Source organism: Sorex fumeus, unplaced genomic scaffold (assembly GCF_029834395.1).
Source record: "Sorex fumeus unplaced genomic scaffold, SorFum_2.1 ptg000028l, whole genome shotgun sequence".
Classification (NCBI taxonomy): Eukaryota; Metazoa; Chordata; class Mammalia; order Eulipotyphla; family Soricidae; genus Sorex; species Sorex fumeus.
This window is the reverse complement of record NW_026606085.1, coordinates 2326136-2350243: the sequence shown is the minus strand read 5'-3', so window position 1 is coordinate 2350243 and position 24108 is coordinate 2326136. Positions and strand designations below refer to the sequence as shown.

General features: G+C 42.2%; 1 protein-coding gene across 1 annotated transcript; it reads left to right on the top strand.

Moving 5' to 3' along the window:
* The first annotated feature begins 283 nt into the window (after positions 1-283).
* LOC130024144 (RNA polymerase II-associated protein 3-like) lies at positions 284-22165 on the top strand. Its single transcript, XM_056114789.1, has 8 exons — positions 284-359; positions 1278-1348; positions 1454-1555; positions 9362-9600; positions 12294-12498; positions 20940-21037; positions 21170-21174; positions 21931-22165. Exons 1-8 carry the CDS (start codon positions 284-286, stop codon positions 22014-22016), a joined length of 882 nt encoding a protein of 293 aa, XP_055970764.1. The 3' UTR covers positions 22017-22165.
* The last annotated feature ends 1943 nt before the right edge of the window (positions 22166-24108 follow it).

Sequence of the window (24108 nt, the reverse complement as noted above, 5' to 3'; positions counted from 1 at the left end):
CCGAGAGAATCCCGCCCGCATGGCAGAGCCTGGCAAGCTACCCCTGGCGTCTTCAATATGCCAAAAACAGTAACAATAACGGGTCTCATTCCCCTGATCCTGAAAGTTCCTCCAATATGGCAGCGTTGGGAAAGATGAGTAAGGAGAGGCTGCTAAAATCTCAGGGTTGGGACGAATAGATATGTTACTGGCGCCCGCTCTAGTAAATCGATGAACAGTGGGGTGACAGTGACAGTGATTGTGATTAATTATTGAGAAGCTGTAACAACTCTCCACACCCACAATGTTTTCATCACACCGTCTGAAGACTATTCCTGAATCTAAGCCCTCGCTTCTTAAACTGTTGGTTGTGACCCCTTGTAGGAGTTGCAAGCAGTTTTTAAAATGAAAATTTAAAGCAAATTTCTTGTGCTTTATTATCAGTAAATTTTTGATTTATATACCTGTGGTCATGTAGAAACTTCTCAGATGGTAAGGGTTCACAAGTGGAAAAAGTTAAAAAAAAATAAAACCCAATGTAAGCAGTAATTCTTCTCTCTTTTCTCCTTTCAGCCCTGAAAATCATTCTGTTTTCTGTCTCTAGGAATTTGACTGTTCTTGGTATCATATGTATATGGAGAGAGAGAGAGAGAGAGAGAGCAAATTATACAACATTTGTTCTTTTGTGCCTGCCTGGCTTCTGTACTAAGCATAGCGTCTTCAGTGTTCATTCATATAACCATAGATCAGAACTTAATTTTTTTAAGACTGAGTAATATTCTATTATATAGAATTTTCATTGATTCTATCTTACGCTTGGTGAGTTACTTTGTAATTTGTGGGAGTTTTATAAAGTCATAACCTCTATGCCTCAATTAGCTAACCTGTAAAGTGTAATTATAATTAGGGTCACATCATAATTCCTGTATAGCCACTAGAATAGCACTCAGTAAATGTTAATTTTTGATACTGAGCATTCTGAATATTTTACGAGATAAACATGGTGTGACTAATTAAATAGTGTCATGTATTGCCTAATAGCATCTTAGTGATGAGGGAACGGTGGCTCTTAAGCTGTGTCACATAGTCTTAAACTGTATTTAGTTTGCGTAATTATGTTGATGACAATAATGATGGTACAGTGACAGCATCTGTGGTCACACAATGCCGAATCACCCTGTGAGGCACTTCTCAGAACAGCCTCCTGCTTAAGTTACATGTGACTGTGAACATGGAGTTTACATGATGTTCTCCAGAGAATATTTTCCCTAATTATTATATTTAAAAATTTACTTTAGATTTTGAAACTGTTTTACTTTTGGAACCTGGAAATAAGCAAGCTGTAACTGAACTTTCCAAAATTAAAAAGGTATGGTATTCCCCCCAGATTGGTTTTATTTTCTGAAACACACTTATTGGTTACATAATTAACTTGCATATTATGGGTAGTCATGACTGCAAATTTTTCTCTAAGGAATTAATTGAGAAAGGACACTGGGACAATGTCTTTCTTGATTCAACACAAAGGCAGAATGTGATAAAGCCAATTGATAATCCATCTCATCTTGGATCGGCTGTAAGTAAAGAACTTTTCTTTCGTTTCATTTTGCTTTCGTTTCAAGTTGGAAACTGCTGAATGAACAAACTCTTAAACATAATGTTGAAAGCTCTAGGACCGTTTTTAGAATCGTCAGAATTTTTAGGATTATTGATTATTTTAGGATAATGGAAGAAAATTAAGTTTATAATAGAGGGTTTTGGGGTTTTTTTTTGAGAATTTAACTCATTAAGAACAAAAAAACATTCTGGTCAGAAGAACATCGTGTGTGTGTGTGTGTGTGTGTGTGTGTGTGTGTGTGTGTTTTCCTTTTTCCATTTCTTTTTTACTTTATTTAAACTCTGGTTCACAAAGTTGTTCGTGGTGATTTGTTAAGGCATTCAACACTCCAACAGCAGTCCAGCCCCCATTGTTATAATAGAGGGCCTTAAGTGACTTTTAACACTAAATTTAAATATTGATACATATTTTCTAATTTTGGGCTGGAGAGATAGCACAGTGGGTAGGGCGTTTGTCTTGCACGCAGCCAACCCGGCCGACCCGAGTTCAATTCCTCCACCCTTCTTGGAGAGCCCGGCAAGCTACCGAGAGTATCTCGCCCGCACGGCAAAGCCTGGCAAGCTCCCCGTGACATATTTGATACGCCAAACACAGTAACAAGCCTCACAATGTTACTGGGCCCGCTCGAGCAAATCGATGAACAATGGGGTGACAGTGACAGTGATTTTATGATTTTCTAATTTTAAAGGAATTTGAAGCTATTGTACTTTCTATAATTGGTTTTTATTTTGTGACTATTTGAAATAGAGTTTTAGTGTTATAGCCATTTATCATGTGTAGGGTTATATCTAAATTAGTGCTGCAGGCAAAAATCTAGTGTAGGCATAATTATTCTTGAAATTCTACATTGCCTGGGATGAGAGAGATGGCTTAAGGCTTATGCCTTACTTGCAAGCGTTCTGGATTAAGTCCCTGGCACAGGTGATTCCCTGAGCCCAGCAACTGGAATCGTCCCTGAGTACAGCCAAGTGTGGCCCATAAACCAAGCATGAAGTATAGGTTATTGTTTATGGCATAAATAGAGGCAGGTTGTTTATTTATTGGTGTTTTTTGTTTTGTTTTCTCTTTTGGTGCTTAACTGCCAAGAGGAGCGGGCATGAATTTAGTGGTTTGTTTTGTTCTGAACTTTAAAGTTGTAGTAATTCAAAGCACATACGTATGTGACTGTTAACTTCTAACTTTTATGTATCGTATGTGAATTTTGAACTATAAAGCACATGGGAAAAACAACAACTAACAAATCAAGTAATTGTGAAGCCATTATTTAAAAAATCACTAATCCAGGCCAAACTTTTATGGCATTAGCTCTCCAGACGTGTGTGTCCTGCACAACCCATGACCGTGTCAGATCTGTGTGCCCCTCACAACTTACTATCCTGTCCTGCCCCAGAGGGGTCTGATAGGTTTTATGCATTGATGGTGATTAACGAATTACAATTTTAGAAGAGAGTCAGAGCAGATGTACTCATCAAACTCTTACAAAGGAAGAAGGTAAAGGTAAAGGTAAAGGTAAAGGCCCTCCCGTTGATCGTCGATTTGCTCGAGCGGGCCCAGTAACGTCTCCATTGGAGACTTTGTTGTTACTGTGTCTAGCATATCGAATACTCTCGGTAGCTTGCCGGGCCCTCGTTTTTACAAAGTATAATTGTAGAAGTTTCCTTAATTTGATACCTTTCGGTGTCCCTTGTTTTGGGTCTGGGGGTGAGGGGTTCACACCCTGTGGTGCTCAGGGCTTATTCCTGGGTCTGCACTCAGGAATCACTCCTGGCGGTGCATGAGGGACCATATGGGATGCTGGGGATCTAACCCAGGACAGCCGCATGTAAGGTGGCTTACCCATTGTAACACCTTACCCATTGCACTATTCACTCCAACCACTTTTCAGTGGTTTTGTTGATCATTCTTGAATTTTTGTGTGTTTGTTTTTTTGGCTACCCAGGAGCAATAGCACAGCGTAGGGCATTTGCCTTGCATGTGACCGACCTGGGTTCGGTTTCTCTGTCCCTCTTGGAGAGCCCAGCAAGCTGTCGAGAGCCTCCTATCTGCACAATAGAGCCTGACTACCCGTGGCGTATTCGAAATGCCAAACGCAGTAACAACAAGTCTCACAATAGAGACGTTACTGGTGCCCGCTTGAGCAAATTGATGAACAACGGGACAACAGTGCTGATGTGCTACAGTGTTTTTTTGGGCTACACCCAAGCGGTGCTTATGGCTCTGGCAGGCTTGGGGGACCATATGAGATGCTAGAAATTGAACGTGGGTTGGCTGCGTTCAAGACAAGCATCTTATCCACTGTACTATCTTTCTGGCCACCAATTTTTGGATTTTTAAAAATAATATTTGTTTTATTATCATAAGTTATACTCGTCAAGACCCTGAACGATCGGTTTGAGGCTCTTCGTGTTCCTAGAACGAACAGACGCCATTGGGCTACACTAGCACAGGACAGGGACAAATGGAGACGTTACTGGCACTCGCTCGAGCAAATCAATGATTAACGGGAAGTCAAGTGATCAAGTGATACTCGTTTTTATGTAGATTCATTTGCGTTTTATAAAATTAAAGATGATATATATTAAGTCCGATTTAAACTTACATTTCTAAAGTGTTTCTTTACAAAATTTCATTTTGTGGAATCTAACAAACTGTTAGATTTTTCTGTCCATAGTTACTAAGACATTGCCGTTTGGCAAATACCTGTGCATGTAATGCTCTGTTACCAGTGTACCTTAAGCAACTGTTATAGATCTGGTCCTCTATTCCTCCAGTATAAAAGCCAGTTTATGTTAATTGTTGTGAAAATGACAAATTTAAATCTGGCAGGTTATCAAAATGAGACATTTCTATGAAATGAGAACTGTGTGGTAAACCGTTCTGCCCTTTATCCAACAGAATCATTGGGAAAGAAGAAAATTTTTCTTTCTTTATTTACTTATTTATTTCGGTTTTGAGCCACATTTGACTTCGGCCTGTGAGCGCGGGGATGACTCCTGGTGGTGCCCAGGGGTTGAACTGGGTTTGGCTGGGTGGAGGTGAGCTTTGTAAGCCCTGTACTAGCTCTCCGGTAACAGTTCTCTGCAGTCAAAATCTGGACCTCATTTTGAAAAGCAGGAGATGCAGTTTGAGATTTAATTTGAGCCACTCTTTATAAACTTTCAAATCTTGAATTAGTTGCCTAATTCCAAATTACTTTTTCTGCATTAGTTGAGAGTGATTCACAGGTTAGTTGAAATGGAAGGGAATTTTGTCCATTGATGTTGGGGCAGTTGAGGTGAAATGAGTGTTCATTTCTGCTTCTGTCACGCAGTTTGGAAACCGTCTTGTTACTGGGGAAAGTGGTAAGGAAAGAACCTCGGGGGCTGGGGGTGGGGAGTGGAGACCTGTGAAAGGACTTGACTGGAGTGAGGGGCGAGACCAGGGCGATGTGTGCTGCGGCGGTTGGCAGCTCATAATGCATCTGGCAAGTCTGTCGCGAGAAGGAAGGAGAGCGGTGAGGTTGGCCCGCTGGGCCCGAGGGTTCCCTGATACTTGGACGTTTCCTTGATCTCTGTTCTGTATCTGTTTCTTGGTTTGGGGCCACGCCCATCAGTGCTCAGGTATCAACCCGCTGTATTATCTCCCCAGCTTCTAAAATGCTTTGATTTATTTTATTGTTTTGTTTTTGATCCTGGCGAGACTCAGCAGTTACTCCGGGCTCTGCACTAAGGAATTGTTACTGGAAATGCTCTGTGCTTAAGTATGCCACTATATTTTAATAAAAGGGATGAAGTAAGCCTTTCGTGTTTCCTTTTTTTTTTTTTGCAGGAGGGCTGGAGGTGGGGGTATTCCTGAGCCATGTTAAGAGGCCTGCAGCCCCCAGGAGTTGAGTGAGGGGCCTGAGGGTACTCTGTTACTTGGTTCTTTAAGTGCTAGGCATTCCCTGGGCCACCCTGGTGGTGTTTGGGGACCTCAAGGGCTGCACCCTGTGATGTTCAGAGAGACCAGGCGATGCTGGGATAGACCTTGAAGCCTCTACGAGCTCTGTGACCCGATAGTGGGATTTTTTGAGTTTTATTATTACTACTTTCAGCATCCGGACTTCCTCTCAGTCTCCTTAGCCATCAGCACCCACTTACTAGAGACCATCTGTTAGAAAGTTAGAACTATGCTTACAAAACTGTCGTTAATGAAAGGATTAGTTTTAAGCAAGACTGCCTTGGTTTAAATAAATATTGCCTGTTAGAAATGAGGCTTTTTAGTTTTTCTTCTTTAAATGGCAACATACATCCATTCTTGGTCAGTCCTTTTTGTTCTTGTGTTTGGGCCATACCCGGCAGCACTCAGGGCTTCCTCTTGGCTCGGTGGTCAGGGCTCACTCCTGGCAGTGCTAAGGGGACCACATGGGGTGCCCAGGATCGGACCTGGGTCTTCTGTGTGCGAGAAAAGTGTCCTACCTGTCTTGATAGAAAATTACTGCTACTGATATTTCTCAATAGAGACCTCAATTATTCATGATTAAAAGAGGACTGCTAACAGGATTCTGTCAGAAAATTTGCTATCATCTTTTGCATTTTTATGCGTTTATCTAGTAACAGTCCTTACCATTAGGCCTTAGTTACGGGATAGAGTGGTTTTAGCATGGAAGTAATACATGTGTCAAAACTTAGTTTACTTAAGCTCTCGATTTGAATTCGGCAGTCTAGTCCCGGGGAGAGAGTTAAAGGGGCTGGGGCACGGGCCTGGCATGGACAGCACCCTGGGGGCAGCCCCTGACATGGCTTTACCACCTGCGAACTGCCAGACATGGCACCCCATTCTTCTTAGGAGGCGCCGTGTTCTACTCCATTTCCACCGAGTCCAGCTGTGTGGTCGGAACGAACACAGAGGTCGGAGTGCCTTCCGTTCCTTCCGTATCACTGTATCACTGTCATCCTGTTGTTCATCGATTGTAACGTCTCCTTCGCCCTAGCCCTGAGATTTTAGAAAGTGCCACATTCAAGGCTCTTTCAGGGTCAGGGGAATGAGACCCGTGATTGTTACTGGTTTTGGGCATGGTGAATATGCCACGGGGAGTTTGCCAGACTCTGTCGTGTGGGCAGGGTACTTTTGGTAGCCAGCCAGGTTCTCCAGAGTAAGAACGAGATGATAAGATATCACGCGGCACTTCAGGGTATGTTTCCCCTTTCCCGGACCGTGGCCCCTGTCCGCCTGAGATGTGTGCTGGGCATATTCTCTGTCCTGGAAATTCACCTTCTCTTCTGACCCTGAAATGTTCTTTCCCTTCCTTCAGTTCCCAAAATAACTTACCTTACTTTTAAAAAGTATTTGTTCTTTTTGAGTCCAAAGGAAGAGAATTTTTTGTTTTGTTTTTGGTCTATACCTGGCATTGCTCTGGGCTTACTCCCAGCTCCGTGCTCAGGGGTCATTCCTGGTGCTGCTCGAGTGTGTATTTCCTGAAGGGCCGCAGCACTCTTATCTCTCCTGCCGCTTGTGTTCGGTGGTCTTGCGTGGCTTCCCCGACCCCGGGGAGGTCAATGCGATGGGCAGGCGAAGGAAGGACGCGGGCCAGGCTGGTTGGGATCAAGTGCGGTTCATTCCCATCTCCTCTCCATTCTCCTCTGGTTCTCTCTCTGGATCCCCCTGCTTATCACTCCCTCTTCATTCTCACTCACCCCCTTCCGATCTTACAGTCTTAGTTTATAAGCAATCACATAGGGAGGTGATACAAAGGTGGGTTGAGCATTAACAGGTCAACACAGACCACTCCTCCAGGAGATCAATTCAAGGACAAATCTCATCCAAGGAGATGACTTCGGATTACTAGGAGATCGCTGAAGGGCGGGATCCCATCCAGGGTGTGTGCTTTCTTCTTTCCTCAGCTAGTAATCCACTTGAATAGTTGTAGTAAATCAGCTTCTCCTATTTCTAGCAATGTCTTCTGTATGAGCCCAGTAAGAGATGTATCAACTTAAAGTTTGGTTCTTCCTGAGGACATCTCAATGTATCCTCCAGACCAGAGTCTTCAGGCCAGGTTCGGCTTTCTTAACCCCAGCAAGGTCCTTAGTCAGGTACTTCTTCTTGGGTTATGACAGAGTTTGTCCTTGACTGTGCTCTTAACTTATGGTTAAGTATCATGGCACTTGGCCTGGCCCATTTCGTTGCCAGGGTAGCTCAGAGCTTGCCCTGGGTCCCTTTCGTCCCTTGTCGGGACCCTGCTCTTGGGGTGCTAGGAACTAAGGGCAACTGAGTTGAGAAGGCAGATGCCCAAGAGTAAATATCATTCGGAGTCAGTTAACTCCCAAGTTACAGAAGCATAATATTAACTGTCTTGCTGTGTCCATACAAAAAGGACATTGCTTTAAAGTAAACTATGCAAGAGACGGAGAAAAGCAACGTTTCACTTACAATGCAAGTTCAATGTCCTAGAAGGATCTGATCCTACAAGTTAACAGAATCCGATTAGGGAGAAAGGTGATTAGCTGGTTGGGGAGAGCATAGAGAAGAACCTACAGATGAAGAGCCTCGTATGTTTAGAGCTATACTCCGACACTCAGGAGCCATATGCTGTGCCTTGGGTCCAACCAGTGTCAGCTGATGCCAAGAAGATGGCTTGAGCCCCTTGCTGTCTCTCTGGGCCCCAAATGAGTATTTATTAAATGTGAAAGAGTATCCTGTAGAATTAAGAAATTGAAGATATTTATTCCCCTCATGATTGAAAGAGTGAATGCTAGTTATTAAAATAAAATGCACCATGTCTAAGTCTTGCCAGCTTTAAAAACCTGACTTGTTTTTATTTAGCTGCTATGTATTTAGAGACTGTGCTTCAGTTTTAGTATTAATTTCATACAATACAGGGGCTGGAGCGCTAGCACAGCGGGGAGGGTGTTTGCCTTGCACGTTGCCGGCCTGGGTTCGATTCCCAGCATCCCATATGGTCCCCCGAGCACCGCCAGGAGTAATTCCTGAGTGCAGAGCCTGGAGTAACCCCTATGCATTGCCAGTTGTGACCCAACAAGAAAAAAAAAGTATGCAATACAGTCCACTGGTTTTACCTGGTCTGCTATATGCTGCCAAACAGTCCTTAAGTGATTGGGTGTGTATGAGTTTGTTCCCTTTGGAGAAGTCCAAATGTGACCTGACACATAAGAGCCTTTGCAGTCTGTTTTAAGGCATGTAGGCTTTGCTTGTTACTTCTCTGCATGGGCCTTCTCACCTTTTATGACCTGTAGGACCCGCTGCATTGCCCACCTGTGAGGCTCACCTCATGCCCGTGCTGATTCCTTTTCACGTTTGCTAGTGTTAGGGCTTTCTCTTCTATAGTAGTAGTTTATAGTATAGTAAAAGACATTGTCTTTTATTCTATAACATATATATATATATATTTGTCTTTACAAGTATGTACACTCAAATGCATACAACAAAGGAAGTCTACTAAAGGAAGGTGAATACGTGTGTGTATTTTTTATAGACACCTTCCTTTCATCATACATATGGTAGTGCTGTGCATCTTTGGATTCTTGGTGTGTTTTTTGTTTTTCTTTCCAGTGCTGGGGACCAAACTAAGGGCCTCACGCATGCAAGGCCAGTGCTCTGCTACTTCACTCTACCCCTGGCCCATAGTCTTTGTGTCCTTAGAGTGTGATATCTAAGTTGTCTAGCCATCGGATGTAATATAGCTAGAACTGAAATACTGGCTTTCAGAACACTAGAGCCTTTTCGTTTCTAACCCATAAATAGAAAACATTTATATGTTGATTTTAAAAATTATTTTAATTGTTCTAGAAACCACTCAGGAAGATTATTATAGAAGAAACTGGTAATTTGATACAGACTGTGGATGAGCCAGATAGCACTGCTGCTCCTCCTCCAGAGAGTAATCCTATTAATCTAGCAAATGTCATAGCAACCACAGGCACTGCAAATAAGAAGAATTCAAGCCAAGAGGATCTTTTGCCCACAAGCGATGTTCCAAAAGCAAAAGTATTAAAAATAGAAGAAATCAGTGGGACTTCAGCCGTTCAGTGAGTAGAAATCTCTTTTTTATAGTCACGCATATGGTAATAATTCCATTAGAAAACTGATGTTACTGATGAGACTTCCTTTTTTTAATGTCTGAAATTTTATTTTAACATCCTGATTTACAAAGTTGCTTGAGATATGCAGTGGTCCACCACCAATCCCACCACCAGTGTGATCTTCCCACCCCCAGTGCTCCAGTGCCTCTGCCCCCGCCTGCCCCTGAGCATGCGTAAAATACTTACGTTATATTGCTTGTCATAACATATGTCTCGTGATGGTGTTACTGAAGTCATTGAGTATTTCCTGAGCTGGGTGATGCTAGTTGAGTTTTCTGTGTTACAGATTTCACTTGCTGAGCTTAGTGGGCAACTTTCCCATCTAGTTCCTGTGCTCCTACTGGGCTGTTGGTATTGTGGAGTTTGGAGGTGTACACTGCCATGTGCTTTGAGGAGCAGTGTGGCATCTCAGCTGGGCTGTTTTTATGCTGGTGGAGTTTGGGTGTGGATGGAGCGCTTGGGTGTTCCCACAGGGTGAGGACTCGGTCCCCCCATCTGAAGAAGGCTCCAGAGATCTGGGCTGGAAACTGGGCCTGCCTGGCCCAGCTCAGCTGCAGCCTCTCTCCAAGACCAGAAGTGGGACTGGGCTGTTTATTTGCCCTGATGAGACTTCAGATTTGTGTTTGTCAGCGTAATTTGTTTTCAGGTTTTTTTTTTTTTCTGGGTGAGGGGGTTTGGGTCATAGCTGACTCTGTTCAGCTCTGACTTTTGGCAGACTTGGGGACCTTACGTAATATAAGGCAAATGCCCTACTTGCTGTACTATCTTTCCAGCCCTTGTCAATGTAAATTATGTTTAGCGGGGGAGTGGGGGGTGGGGGGGTGGAGGAGGGTACACTTTGCAGTGTTCAGGGCTTAATCCTAGTTCAGTGCTCAGGAATCACTCCTGAAGAAGCTCAGGGGTCATATGGGGCTCTGGGGATCGAACCCGGGTCTGCCATGTGCAAGGTCGTCACATTTGATTTAGTAGCCAGAAGTGCCCTAACCCCCATACTATTGCTCCAGTCTTCTAAATGTAATTTTTTTTGCTTTTTTTTTTCGGGGGGGGGGGAGTCACACCCAACAACGCTCAGGGGTTCCTCCTGGCTCTGCACTCAGGAATCACTCCTGGTGGTGCTAGGGGGACCCTATGGGATGCCGGGGATTGAACCCGGGTCGGCCAAACACCCTACCCGCTGTGCTATCGCTCCGGCCCCTGTCAATGTAATTTTTAAAAAGACTGCCTCACTTTATCTGCTAGGCCTTTTTATTACCATATTTTTTCTAATTGAAGAACAATGTTTGGTTTTGGGGCCACACCCAGCAGAGCTCAGGGACTCGCATCTACCCTGTGCTTGGGGGATCCTCCCTGGTGCCGAGGAAACCTGAGCTTCCTTCAGCCAGCGCAGACCACCGACCTGCATCTGTGGCCCCAGGGTTTCCTTTCAAATGTTCTCTTACTCTAAGAGATTTATGTATTTTTTTGATGGTAAGAATATAAAATACACAGACTTAGTTTGTTTGGTGTAGTGACATTTTAAATATGTTTGAATTGACATTTGATAATCCTCTTAGCACTGTAACACTGTCCTCTCATTGTTCATCGATTTGCTCGAGCGGGCACCAGTAACATCTTCATTGTGAGACTTGTTACTGTTTTTGGCATATCGAATACGCCGTGGGGAGCTTGCCAGGCTCTGCCGTGTGGGCGGGATACGCTCGGTAGCTTGCCAGACTCTTCCGAGAGGGATGGAGGGAAGAATCAAACCCAGGTCGGCCGTGTGCAAGGCAAATGCCTTAACCACTGTGCTGTCACTCCAGCCCTACCTAATCCTCTTAGATGTTTCTTTTTCACTTTGAATTTTAATACTACTTCTATTTATTTTCTATTTTTTGGGCTTTGAGGCACACCAGGTGGTGCTCAGGGCTTACTCCTGGCTCTGGTCTCATGGATCACTCCTGGCAGGGGCCCCGGGAATCATATGGGATGCTGGGGATTGAACCCAAGTAGCCTCATGCAAGGCAAACACCCCACAGAGTCATAATTTGGTTTATAGCGATACATGTGAGTTGATGGATTGTGGATTAACATTTTACATAGTTTTTGTTCTGTTTTTAAGAAGGAAGAACATTCTTTCCCTCTTGGATTATCTTTCCTAAAACTGTTCAGGATTCTGAAGGGCTGAGTTTTATGTATATGTAATGTAGTAATGAGGGGTATAAAAATGATGTGTTTAAATGGCTTCCAGCTTAATAAGGCCGAACATACAAGAATAGATTATTTACTCTGCATGTGGGAATTTTCAGAGGCTTAATCTGTCTTGTTAAAAATATGTATGCTTCAGCTAGAGTAATCCAGTCATTTTTAAGAATACGATATTGGGGCCAGAGAAATAGTACAGCAGGTAGGGCTCTTGCCTTGCATGTGGCCCTCTGTGTTTCGGCTCCTGGAATCCTACATGGTTCCCCGAACCTACCAGGAGTGATCCTGAGCACAGAGCCAGGAGTAACCCCTGAACGTGACTGGGTGTGGTCCCAGAACAACACAATATATACAATACTAATCGTCGTAGAATTAAAATGATCCCTTCCTTATGTAAACTCGTAACTTTTTATATGGTTCTCTTGTGATTGTTGACTGGTGCTTCTGCAATATTTCAGACCTCCAATTAGTTTGAGGCTGAATGTGTGTCCGGCATTCAGTGAGAAGATTTCTACAGAGGCAGACAAAGGCTTGACTCCGTTTATCACAGCTGTTCTTCCGCCTCTTCCGGCAAACTCATTCCAGCTTGAATCTGATTTCAGACAGTTGAAAAGTTCTCCAGATATGTTGTATCAGTATTTTGAAGGTAAGGAGCAGCTCTTAGTTGCATTGTAGCTAGACGTTCAGGGACCCCTTTTGTTACTAAAGTGTCCTCCCGTTGTTCATCTGTTTGCTAGAGTAAGCCTCCGTTGTGAAACTTGTTCCTGTTTGGGGCATATGGAATAGGCCAGGGGTAGCTTGCCAGGCTTTGCCACGCGGGCAGGCACTCTCGGTAGCTTGCCGGGCTCCCCGAGAGGGGCGGAGGAGTCAAACTCCAGTCTGCTGTGTGCAAGGCAAACGCCCTCCCCACTGTGCTCTCGCTCCCAAGAAAGGGTTAAAAAACAAAAGGAAGGAAGGCAGGTGCAGGGAGCGGGAGCAGGCCGACTCACCCAGGCTGCAGGATGTTCTCATAAGAAGCTTTCTGTGGGCTGGAGAGGTGGCACTTCAGCACATGGTCCATACTTCTTCGTTAAGTGCTTCTCCACAGCTCTCTTCGTCCTCCTCAAAATAAAACGCTGCATCACCCTGTGCAACCGGATGTAGTAGTAGAGTTTTTTTTTTTTTTGTATATTTATATAGAAACCATTCTTACCCGTTGCCTGATAGGATATATTATCCTGACAGGACCATTGTAAATACTTGCACCCAGGGAAATCTTTGAAAATAGAGTCTATAGAAATTCCAGGAAAATAATATAAATTTTGGTATCATAAATTTATTACCTTTTTAACTGGGGAAAAATGCTAAAATACATTGTGTACCGTCTATGTTTTAAGCAATGCTTGCAATATCTGGCCTAAAAGCAAGCTTCTGGTTGCTTCTAGAAAAATAATCAAATCATAAGAAATTTGCTAAATAATGAATTAATGGATTGCTAAATAATGAATTTTTCAGGAAAACAATTTCAGATTATTTCTTGAAATTACGAAGTATGCCATTGCTTCCTAAATCTATATTCTCATGTAATTTTATTTTTTAATATCTTAAATTATTTTAAGATTTGGATTTGACTACACTCTTTGTTGCATATTAAAAACATTTTTTCCCTTTATTCTTTTCTCCGGGGCTGGAGCGATAGCACAGCGGGTAGGGCGCTCGCCTTACAAGTGGCCAACATGGCCGACCCGAGTTCGATTCCTCTGCCCCTCTCGGAGAGCCCGGCAAGCTACCGAGAGTATTCGATATGCCAGACACAGTAACAACAAAGTCTCCAGTGGAGACGTTACTGGGCCCGCTCGAGCAAATCGACGATCAACGGGAGGGCCTTTACCTTTACCTTAAATTATTTTATTGCTTCTTGAACTTTCAGATTTCCTGTCTCAGGGTAGTATATCTGTCTCTCTGCTAATGAATTTTTTTCTTTTTGATCACACCCGGCAGTGTTCAAGGGTTACTCCTGATTCTGCACTCAGGAATTACTCCTGGTGGGCTTGGGGGACCATATGGGATTGAATCTGGGTCAATGTCATGCATGGCGAGCACCCTACTTGGTATGCTATCTCTCTAGTCCCTGTTTATGAAATTTTTAACTGGCTTAAACAGAGATCCAAGTATCTTTAGTTACTTTTATTCTGTCATAATTACGTTCAGTGTCAACCTCATTATTCACTCAGTGCTTTTGCTTATAGTGCTTATGGTAGTTATTCTTTGTTATATTTGCTTATCATCTAATCAGTTATATAATTTGTGGTCCCTGAATGTTTTCATAATTTCAATTTTATCTTTTTTAATTTAATTTTAATTAGTGAAACACCATGAGGTACAGCAGTAGACTCACAAACTTTTGTGCTTGGGTTTCAGTTATATAATGATCGAGTCCCCATCCCTCCACCAGTGCCCACTCTCCACCACCAGTGATCCCGGTAGCCCTGCCATCCCCCTCCCCATCCCCCCACCCTGTCCTGCCTCTGTGGCAGCTCATTCCCATTTGCTCTCTTTCCTTTAGGGTGTTGCGGTTTGCAGTAGAGGTATTGAGTTGCCCTCGTGTTCGGTCCATAGTCTACTCTCAACACGCATCTCCTATCCCGAGCGAATCTTCCAAAGACCCTTTATTTGGTGTTCCCTTCTCTATCTGAGCTGTCTTTTCCCCCGGCATGTGCTGCTGGCTTCCAAGCCGTGAAGCAGACCTCCTGATACTTATTCTTGGGTGTTTGTCTTCCATTCTGTTACCTCATATTCCCCAGATGAGTGCAGTCTTTCTATGTCAGTCCCTCTCTTTCTGACTCATTTCACTTAGCATGATACTTTCCATGGAACCACTTGTATGCAAATTTCATGATTTATCTTTTCTAACAGCTGCATATATTCCCTTGTGTAGATGTACCAACGTTTCTTTAACCCGTCATCTGTTCTCAGGCACTTGGTTTTTTTTCCAGATTTTGGCTATTGTAACGGTGCAGCAATGAACATAAAAGTGCAGATGTCATTTCGACTGTACTTTTTTGCCTCTCTGGGTTATATTTCCAGGAGGGGTATTGCTGGGTCAAATGGGAGCTCAATTTCTAATTTTTTGAGAATCGTCCATAGTGTTTTCCAAAAGGGCTGAACCAGTCGCCATTCCCACCAGCAGCTAAGGAGGGTCCCTTTCTTCCCACATCCTGCACCAACACTGGTTGCTTTTGTTCTTTTGGATATGGGCCAGTCTCTGTGGTGTGAGACGATATCTCACTGTTGTTTTTGATCTGCATCTCCCTGATGATTAGTGATATAGAGCATTTTCTCATGTGCCTTTTAGCCATTCAGATTTCTTCTTTGAGAAAGTTTCTGTTCCATTTCATTACCCCATTTTTTGATGAGGTTGGAAGTTTTCTTGTTGTGGAGTTCAACCAATGCTTTGTAAATTCTTGATATCAACCCCTTATCAGATGGGTATTGGGTGAATATCTTTTCTCATTCTGTAGACTGTCTTTGTATTTTGGTCACTGTTTCTTTTGAGGTGCAGAACTTGGTTTAATATAGTCCCATTTATTTATCTCTGTTTTCACTTGCTTGACCAGTGGCATGTCATGTTTGAAGATACCGTTAGCTTCAATGTCGTGAAAGGTTTTGCCAACCTTGTCTTCAATGTACCTTATGGATTCTGGTCTGATGTTGAGGTCTTTAATCTTTTTTGATCTTACTTTTGTACATGGTGTTAGGTAGAGATCCGAGTCCATTTTTTTGTATGTAGCTGTCTCGTTTTGCCAGCACAATTTATTAAAGAGGCTTTCCTTGCTTCACTTCACATGTCTTGCTCCCTTATCAAAGATTACATGGTCATATATTTGGGGCGAGGAGGGGTGTCAGTATATTCAACCATGTTCCATTGGTCTGTGGCTCTGCCTTTGTTCTAGTACCATGCTGTTTTAATTATTACCGCTTTGTAGTAGAGTTTAGGTTGGGGAGGTTGATTCCTCCCATTTTCTTTTTCCCAATAATTGTTTTAGCTACTTGTGGGGGCTTACTGTTCCATATAAATTTCAGGAATGTTTGCTCCATTTCTTTGAAGAATGTCATAGGCATCCTCACAGGGATTGCATTGAATTTGTACAATGCTTTGGGGAGTATTGCCATTTTGACAATGTTAATTCTCCCAATCCATGAGTAGGAGATATCTTTCCATTTCCTTGTGTCTTCTTTTATTTCCTGAAGTAGCATTTTGTAGTTTTCTTTGTACAGGTCTTTTACCTCCTTAGTTAAGCTGATTCCAGGGTACTTGATTTTCTGAGGCACGATTGTGAACGGGATTGCTTTTTTCATGTCATTTTTTTCTCTCACGTTATTTGCATCTAGGAAAGCCATGGACTTTTGGGTATTGATTTTATAGCCTGCAACTTTACTATAACACTGTAGCACTGTCCCCCATTTGTTCTTCGATTTACTCAAGGGGGCACCAGTAATGTCTCCATTATGAGACTTATTACTGTTTTTTGGCATACCGAATACTTCATGGGTAGCTTGCCAGGCTTTGCTATGCAGGTGGAATACTCTCAGTAGCTTGCCGGGCTCTCCGAGAAGGGCAGAGGAATTGAACCTGGGTTAGCTGAGTGCAAGGCAAAGGCCCTACCCGCTATGCTATCACTCCGGCCTGCAACTTTAGTATACAAGTCTATTGTTTCTAGGAGTTTCTTGGTAGAGGTCTTAGGGTTCTCTAAGTATAATATCATGTCATCTGCGAATAATGAGAGATTGGTTTCTTCCTTTCCTATCTGAATGCCTTAATGTCTTTTTCTTGCCTAACCGCTATTGCAAGTACTTCCAGTACTATATTAAACAGAAGTGGAGAGAGTGGGCATCCTTGTCTTGTCCCTGATCTTAGAGGGAAGGCCCTTAGTTTTTCCCCACTGAGGATAATGCTTGCCATAGGTTTGGCATCGATGGCTTTGACTATTTTGAGGAAAGTCCCTTTTATACCCATTTTGGTGAGAGTTTTCATCATAAACGGGTACTGGATCTTGTCAAATGCTTTCTCTGCATCTATTGATATGATCATATGGTTTTTATCTTTTCTTTTGTTGATATGATGATTATGTTGATTGATTTCCAAATGTTAAACCATCATTGCATCCCTGGGATGAATCCCACTTGGTCGTGGTGTATGATCTTTTTGATGAGTTGTTGGGTTCCGTTTGCTAATATTTTGTTGAGGATCTTTGCATCTGTGTTCATCAGGGATATCGGCCTATAGTTTTCTCTTTTTTTGTGGCGTCTTTGTTTGCTTTTGGTATTAGGGAAATATGTGCCTCATAGAAACTGTTTGGGAGGGTTTATTGGTCTTTGATTTCTTGGGAAAGCTTGAGGAGAACTGGCAATAGCTTTTGGTAAGTCTTTAAATGTTTGGAAGAATTTGCTAGTGAATCCATCAGGACCTGGGCTTTTGTTTTTGGGAAGACTTTTGATTGCAGTTTCAATTTCCTTGATATTTTAGGTCTACTCAGGTTTTCCAGATTTTCTTGGTTCAACTTTGGGAGATTATAGGAATCCAGGAATTTATCCATTTCTTCTGGGTTCTCTTGTTTCGTGGCATACAGACTTTCAAAGTAGTCTCTGATGATCTTCTGAATTTCTTTGGTTTCTCTTGTGATGTCCCCCTTTTCATTTCTGATTCAGTTAATTAGAGTTCTGTCTCTGTCTTTCTTTGTGAGTCTCACTAGTGGTTTATCAATTTTGTATATTTTCTCGAAGAACCAGCTCTTGGTTTCATTGATCTTTTGTATTGTTTTTTGGGTTTCCATGTCATGAATTTCTTCTCTACGTTTTAATATTTCTTTCTTTCTTCCTGGTTTGGTCTCCTTTTGTTGGTCCTTTTCTGAGATCTTGAGCTGTGAAGTCAAGTTATCTATGTGGGCTCTTCTTTCCTGAGGAATGCTTGCAGGGCTATACATTTTCCCCTTAATACTGCTTTTAGCTGCGTCCCATAGCTTTTGGTAAGTCGTGTCTTCATTCTCATTTGTTTCCAGGTATCTTTTGATTTCTTCCTTGATTTCCTTCCCGACCCACTCGTTGTTCAACATTGAGTTGTTTAATTTGTTGGGTTTGCTTCTCCACGTTTTCGCATGGTTAACTTCTGTTTCCAGCACATTGTTGTCTGAGAGGATAGTTGATACACTTTCTGTTTTCCTGATTCTGGTGAGGTATGTTTTGTGATCCAGTACATGGTCTGTTTTGGAGAATGTTCCGTGTCAACTGGAAAAGAATGTGTATTCTTTCTTTTGGGGGTGTGAAGCCGTGTATAGGTCTGTTAGCCTTGTCTCTTCTGTTTGTTCCATCAATGCCAATGTTTCCTTGCTGAGTTTTGTTCTTGTTGATCTATCCAGAGGTGATAAGGCGATGTTGAAGTCTCCGACTACTATTGTATTGGTAGCAGTGTCCTCCTTAAAATCTGTTAGCAGGTGTTCTAAGTATTTAGCTGGTCCCTCGTGAGGTGCATATACATTTAAGAGTGTGATTTCTTGCTGTTGTACATATCCCTTGATAAATAGAAAATGGCCTTCCCTGTCCCTTCTAGTCTTTTTTAACTTGAATCTATGTTGTTGGATACTAGTTTGGTCACCCCAGCTTTTTTGAGGGAGTTGTTTGTTTGCAGGATTGTCTTCCATCCTTTCACTTTGAGTCTGTGTTTGCGCTGACTGTTGAGATGAGTTTCTTGTACGCAGCAGAATGTTGGTTTCAGTTTCTGGATCCATTTTACCACTCTGTGTCTCTTGATTGGTGCATTTAGATCATTGACGTTGGGAGAGATTATTGTCACAGGGTTTTGTGCCATCTTTCTGTAAGGGTTTGTTGTGCTTGTAGGGGATTTTCTCGTCTTCTGGAAGCCCCCCTAGTCCTTCTTTTAAGTTTTGAAGCTATGAAGTTCCTGAGCTGTTTAACCACGAAATAGTGTACAGTTCCTTCGAGTTTTAGTGAGAGTTTAGCTGGATAGAGTATTCTTAGTGAGGCATTCGTTTCATTCAGTTTTTTCACTATATCCCCCCATTGTCTTTGGGCTTGGAGGGTTTTCTTTGATAGGAGTTCTTCTTTGTATGTGATTCCCTTCTTTGACCTTGCTGCTTATAGTATTGCATCTCTATCGGTATCATCCATCATTCTGACCATGATGTGTCTTGGAGTGTTTCTGTTAGGGTCTCTTTTAGTTGGTACCCTTTGGGCTCCTTGGATCTGGTTGCCTGCATTCTCCAGCTCTGGGAACTTTTCGGCAGTGATATCTTAACTGTGGCCTTTTCATTGCAGTTGCCTCCCCGTCCTTCTGGTACTTTGATGATTCTCCTGTTGTTCCTCTTGGATTCATCCCCAATTCGCTATTTTGAGGTCATTTCCCATGGTTTCTTGTTGTCTGTCAACTTTCTGCTGCTCATCTTCAAGCTCACTGATTCTGTCCTTGGCTGTAGCCATTCTACTGTTGAGGGCACCCACTGAGTTTTTTTTATTTCATCTCTTGAATCCTTTATTCATGATTTCTGTTTGTAGCTTTCCTATTTCTACTATCATTTCTTCCTGATTCTGTTGACTGCCCATTCCACTGTTTCATTCAAGTCCTCTTTTAATTTCCTGGATGTCTTTTCCACTGTTTCTTTGAGTTCATTGAACATCTTCAACATTTCGACTCTGCATTTCTTATCGGAGAGACCATATTTGTGAGTGGCCTCTCTTGGGGCTTCTGGACCTTTTTATTCATCTTCCCCTCATGGCGGGGATTTGTGCTGTTTCTTCATGTTCTTTTTTTTTTTAATTTTTTTATTAGTGAAACACCATGAGGTACAGTTGTAGATTTACAAATTTTTGTGCTTGGGTTTTGGCTATACAATGATCAAATATCCATTCCTCCACCAGTGCCCATTTTCCACCCCCATGGATAACATCCCTCCCACCCCATCCCCCCGTCCCACCCTGCCTCTGTGGCAGGGCATTCCCTTTTGTTCTCTCTCTCCTATTGGGTGTTGTGGTCTGCAAAAGAGGCATTGACTAGCAAACATGTTCAGTCCATAGTGTGCTTTCAACATGCATCTCCCCTCCTGGGAGGATCCTCCAGACACCCTTTATTTGGTGCTCCCTTTTCTCTCTGAATTGCCCTTTCCCCTAGAATACCTGGCTGGCCTCTAAGATATGGAGTAATCCTCCTGGTGTTGATCTCAGCTATTCTTGGGTATTAATCTCATATTTTGTTACTTTATATCCCCCAGATGAATGCAATCTTTCTATGTCTATCCCTCTCTTTCTGACTCATTTCGCTTAGCATGATACTTTCCATGTTGTACCACTTGTATGTAAATTTCATGACTTCACCTTTTCTAACAGCTACATAGTACTCCATTGTGTAGATGTACCAAAGTTTCTTTAACCAGTCATCTGTTCTTGGGCATTCAGGTTTCTTCCAGTTTCTGGCTATTGTAAAGAGTGCTGCAATGAATAAACAAGTGCAGATGTCACTTCGACTAGTTTCTTCATGTTCTTGTGGTAGTATGGAGGTGGGATCTTCCAGTCTCTCAGTTTTCTATCTTCACTATCAGTTTTCCCTCCTGGTGCGATTCGGGATTCTAGGTGAGCTCGGTCTATGGGGGTCGCCTTTTTCCCCTTCAGCTTCCTCTCATGTGCTCTCTGTGGCTTATGTGAGGCCTCTAGTGACATTTCGGGGGATGTATTCTTTTACATTGGACATGTACAGGTTCTTGTGTCTAAGGGTATTATGGTGCAGTTGGGGTAAGCTAGTGGATTATTGGCATAATGTGTTTGAGATGGCCAGGGTATTCTTCCCCAAATTACCTGAGTCCAAAGAGCTAGGAAAGGGGAAAATAAGAGTGGCTGGTGCCCTCAGAGGAGGTCCTGCTCCTAGCCACGCCCCTAACTCAGAGGCCACGCCCCCTGGCTCGAGGCCACACTTGCCTGCAGGACAAGGCCTCTCGCTGGTTCCTGGGACTAGGGGAGTCCGAAACGGTGCGTGGGGGGTGGGGGGGGTGCTCCTCCAACCCACCTGCGGGACAAGGTGGCGCGCTGCTTAATTTTACCTTTGTATTTTTTTTCCCAAGCAAATTGAACCGTCCTTATATCCTAAGTTGTTCCAGAAAAATCTAGATCCAGATGTATTCAACCAGATCATTAAAATTCTGCATGACTTTTACATTGAGTAAGTAGGATTTTTTTAAGTTAACTTCCTATTGTAATGTATATTTTTTCTGGTGATTTGGAACATTAATTCTACTATCACAGTACTGCTTATATAGCCAAACTAACTCTCCATTTAGTTTTACTGTTGCAGAAATTGTAAAGAGATGGTGTGTTTTAGCCATAAAAAGGGCATTATTAGTTTTGGGGAAAAGTAATCTTGAAAGTTATTTTAATGGGAAGGCTAATAATGTGATAGAAGTGGCAAGGTATAGCAGAATATCTGTGTCAAACCTCCTATTTAAGAATAATACTATTTCGGGGCTGGAGCAATAGCACAGCGGGTAGGGCGTTTGCCTTGCACGCAGCCAACATGGCCGACCCTAGTTCGATTCCCGACATCCCATATGGTTCCCCCGAGCACCGCCAGGAGTAATTCCTGAGTGCATGAGCCAGGAGTAACCCCTGAGCATCGCCGGGTGTGACCCAAAAAGCAAATAATAATAATAATAATAATAATAATACTATTTCTCGGGCCTGAGCAATAGTACCAGCGGGAGTAAGGCGTTTCTCTGCCTTGCACAGGGCCAACCCAGATTCAGTCCCTAGCACCACACACTGTTTCCCGTGCTCTGTCAGGAATAACCCCTGGCCAGAGTCAGGAGTAAGGTGACAAGGTGGGTCAAAAAGTGAAATATTCTAGCAAAAAAGAATTTCATTGGAGTGCTGTACGATTTCTTATTCTTGGGTTGCCTTTTTAAAATATTTGAATTAGAGTTATAATAATACTAATGATTATTGCTTTAAAATGTAAAAAGTTTTTGTTTTACATTTCAGAGTATCCCTTTTAATTTTTGTTCCAGTTAGATTTATAAAATGGTGATTTAACATGGAGAATTTTTTTCTCCTTTCCAGTTGCACGTGTATTGTTCAATCACATAGATAAATCAGGATTGAAGAATATGTCTCTTGAAGAACTCAAGAAAAGATATGGTGGTTGACTTCCATTTTTACTGAAATTAGTTACCTTTGATCTTAATAAGTAAAATTTTCTCTACTGAAAATAGTATGTGTGGCTTTTTAAGGAAATGGCATCATACAGAAAAGGACTGAATATAATTAACTATAAAGTGAATTGTAATTGAAAATTGAAGTGAACTTAAGTGAAATATTTAAAAGCCTTATTCTGAAACAAAACTCAATAATAAAATGTATTTGTAAAGATAGTAGTTTGTATCATTTAAAAATCTTAAATCTGTGACTGGAGATAGAGCTACTAGTGGTACAGCATTTGCCTTGCCCATGTGAAGCCTGAATCTGATTCCTAGCACTGTAAAAAAACAAATTTTTTAAGTCTAGATCTAGGTACACTCTTCTGTATCTCAAAGTGTTACATTATTTCTGCACTTTAATGAGTTTTATAGCCATGGGACAGAGCTGTTTATTAGCGTATAAACTGAGAGGCAATTAAATAGGTAACCAGGTTGTTTATAAAACTTTTTAATATTGTACCACTTCACTAACGTAAAATCTGTTAGCTGCAGGATATTTGCTTTCAGTATTAAGTTGAAAGAAAACTGACTTCAGCTCATTTGAAAAAGTCCAGTGATGTCTTCGTTCAACTCCAGTACTTTTACTTTCAGTAGTTTACAGTCCACATCCATCAGCAACATAGGCACAAGCAGTGAGCTGATGCTGCTGTAAACATACTAGTCTACAAATGTTTTATATCTGACTTTGTTTCCTACCGTTGGTTAACCTGAGGAAGAATTGGCATTCAAGTGGTTGTGTGTTGACTTTTGAATGATTTGAAGAGTTTTTCAAGTCCTAATACATGGTATCTTGATATGTAAATGTCCTTTTATTAATTTTTTGATATATGTATAAGATAGGTTAGAGTTATTATTGCCGTTTTTAATATAAAACTGCAATAAGTGTTCTTCTTATGATTACAGAGCTTTGAAAGTATAGAGAAGGTTCAGAAATTGCTGTCTCTCTCTCTTTCTCTCTCTCTCTCTCTCTCTCCCCTCTCTCTCCTTCGTTTTGTTTTTTGTTTTGGGTCACACCCTGCTGTACTCAGTGCTTATTCCTGGCAGGGCTTGGGGGACCATATAAAGTGCAAGAGATCAAACCGGGGCTGGCTGCTTGTAAGGCAAATGCCCTCTGCCTGCAGGACTGTCTCTCCTGCCCCTGTCTTCTAACTCTTCGTGTGTAGCTGCTTGAATTGCTCCAAACTGTATATTAATATGTGTTACCAGCATAGGGATCAGGGACCAAAGATGTAGCAGTCCCATAATTTACCTTAGAATTTGCATTAATTAAAAAAAAACAAAACTGAAAAAATTTATGTGAACTTGTTTTTCCTTCAGAAACGATTTCATGGTGTAGTTAAGGCAAAAGGCTCTGGACACTGACTCTCAGGTCTGGATTCTGGCTTCATCTTCCATTTGGCTTCTGGGACTGGATCCGGCATGTCTCTTTGGGTCACCAGTGTTTTGAGTTCCCTTGTCACTTGATCATTTCAACCTCAGTACATGTTTGCAGAATTAAAGGAAATAAGCACATTTTGTGTTTGGAACAGGGCTAGACACATAGTAAGCACATAGCAAACTATTATTACAGTGATTTTTCTGAAAGTAGTTGAAATAAAGTATAGTCTTTAGAAAGTATGATTTGTTGCTTTACTGCAAAGAAGCACTGATGTAGTTATCTTATTTTACAGTTGTTTTGAGTTTTGGTTTGCATGAGCAAAAGTGTATGCCTTTGACTAACTGTGCAAGGTCACTTGATCACTGGATCACTTGATCACTTGACTTCCTGTTAATCGTCGATTTGCTCGAGCGGGCACCAGTAATGTCTCCATTTGTCCCTGTCACGTGCTAGTGTAGCCCAGTGGTGTCTGTTCATTCTAGAAACACGAAGAGCCTCAAACCGATCGTTCAGGGTCTTGACGAAGAAGTCTGACCATCTGGTAGGTGGGCGGGCACGCGGTCTTTTGACGTCCCATGGAATCCAGTCGGTAACGGCTCTAGTCCAGTGGTCGTCTCCAAATCTCATTACGTGTCCAGCCCATCTGATTTTCAACGCCTTGGA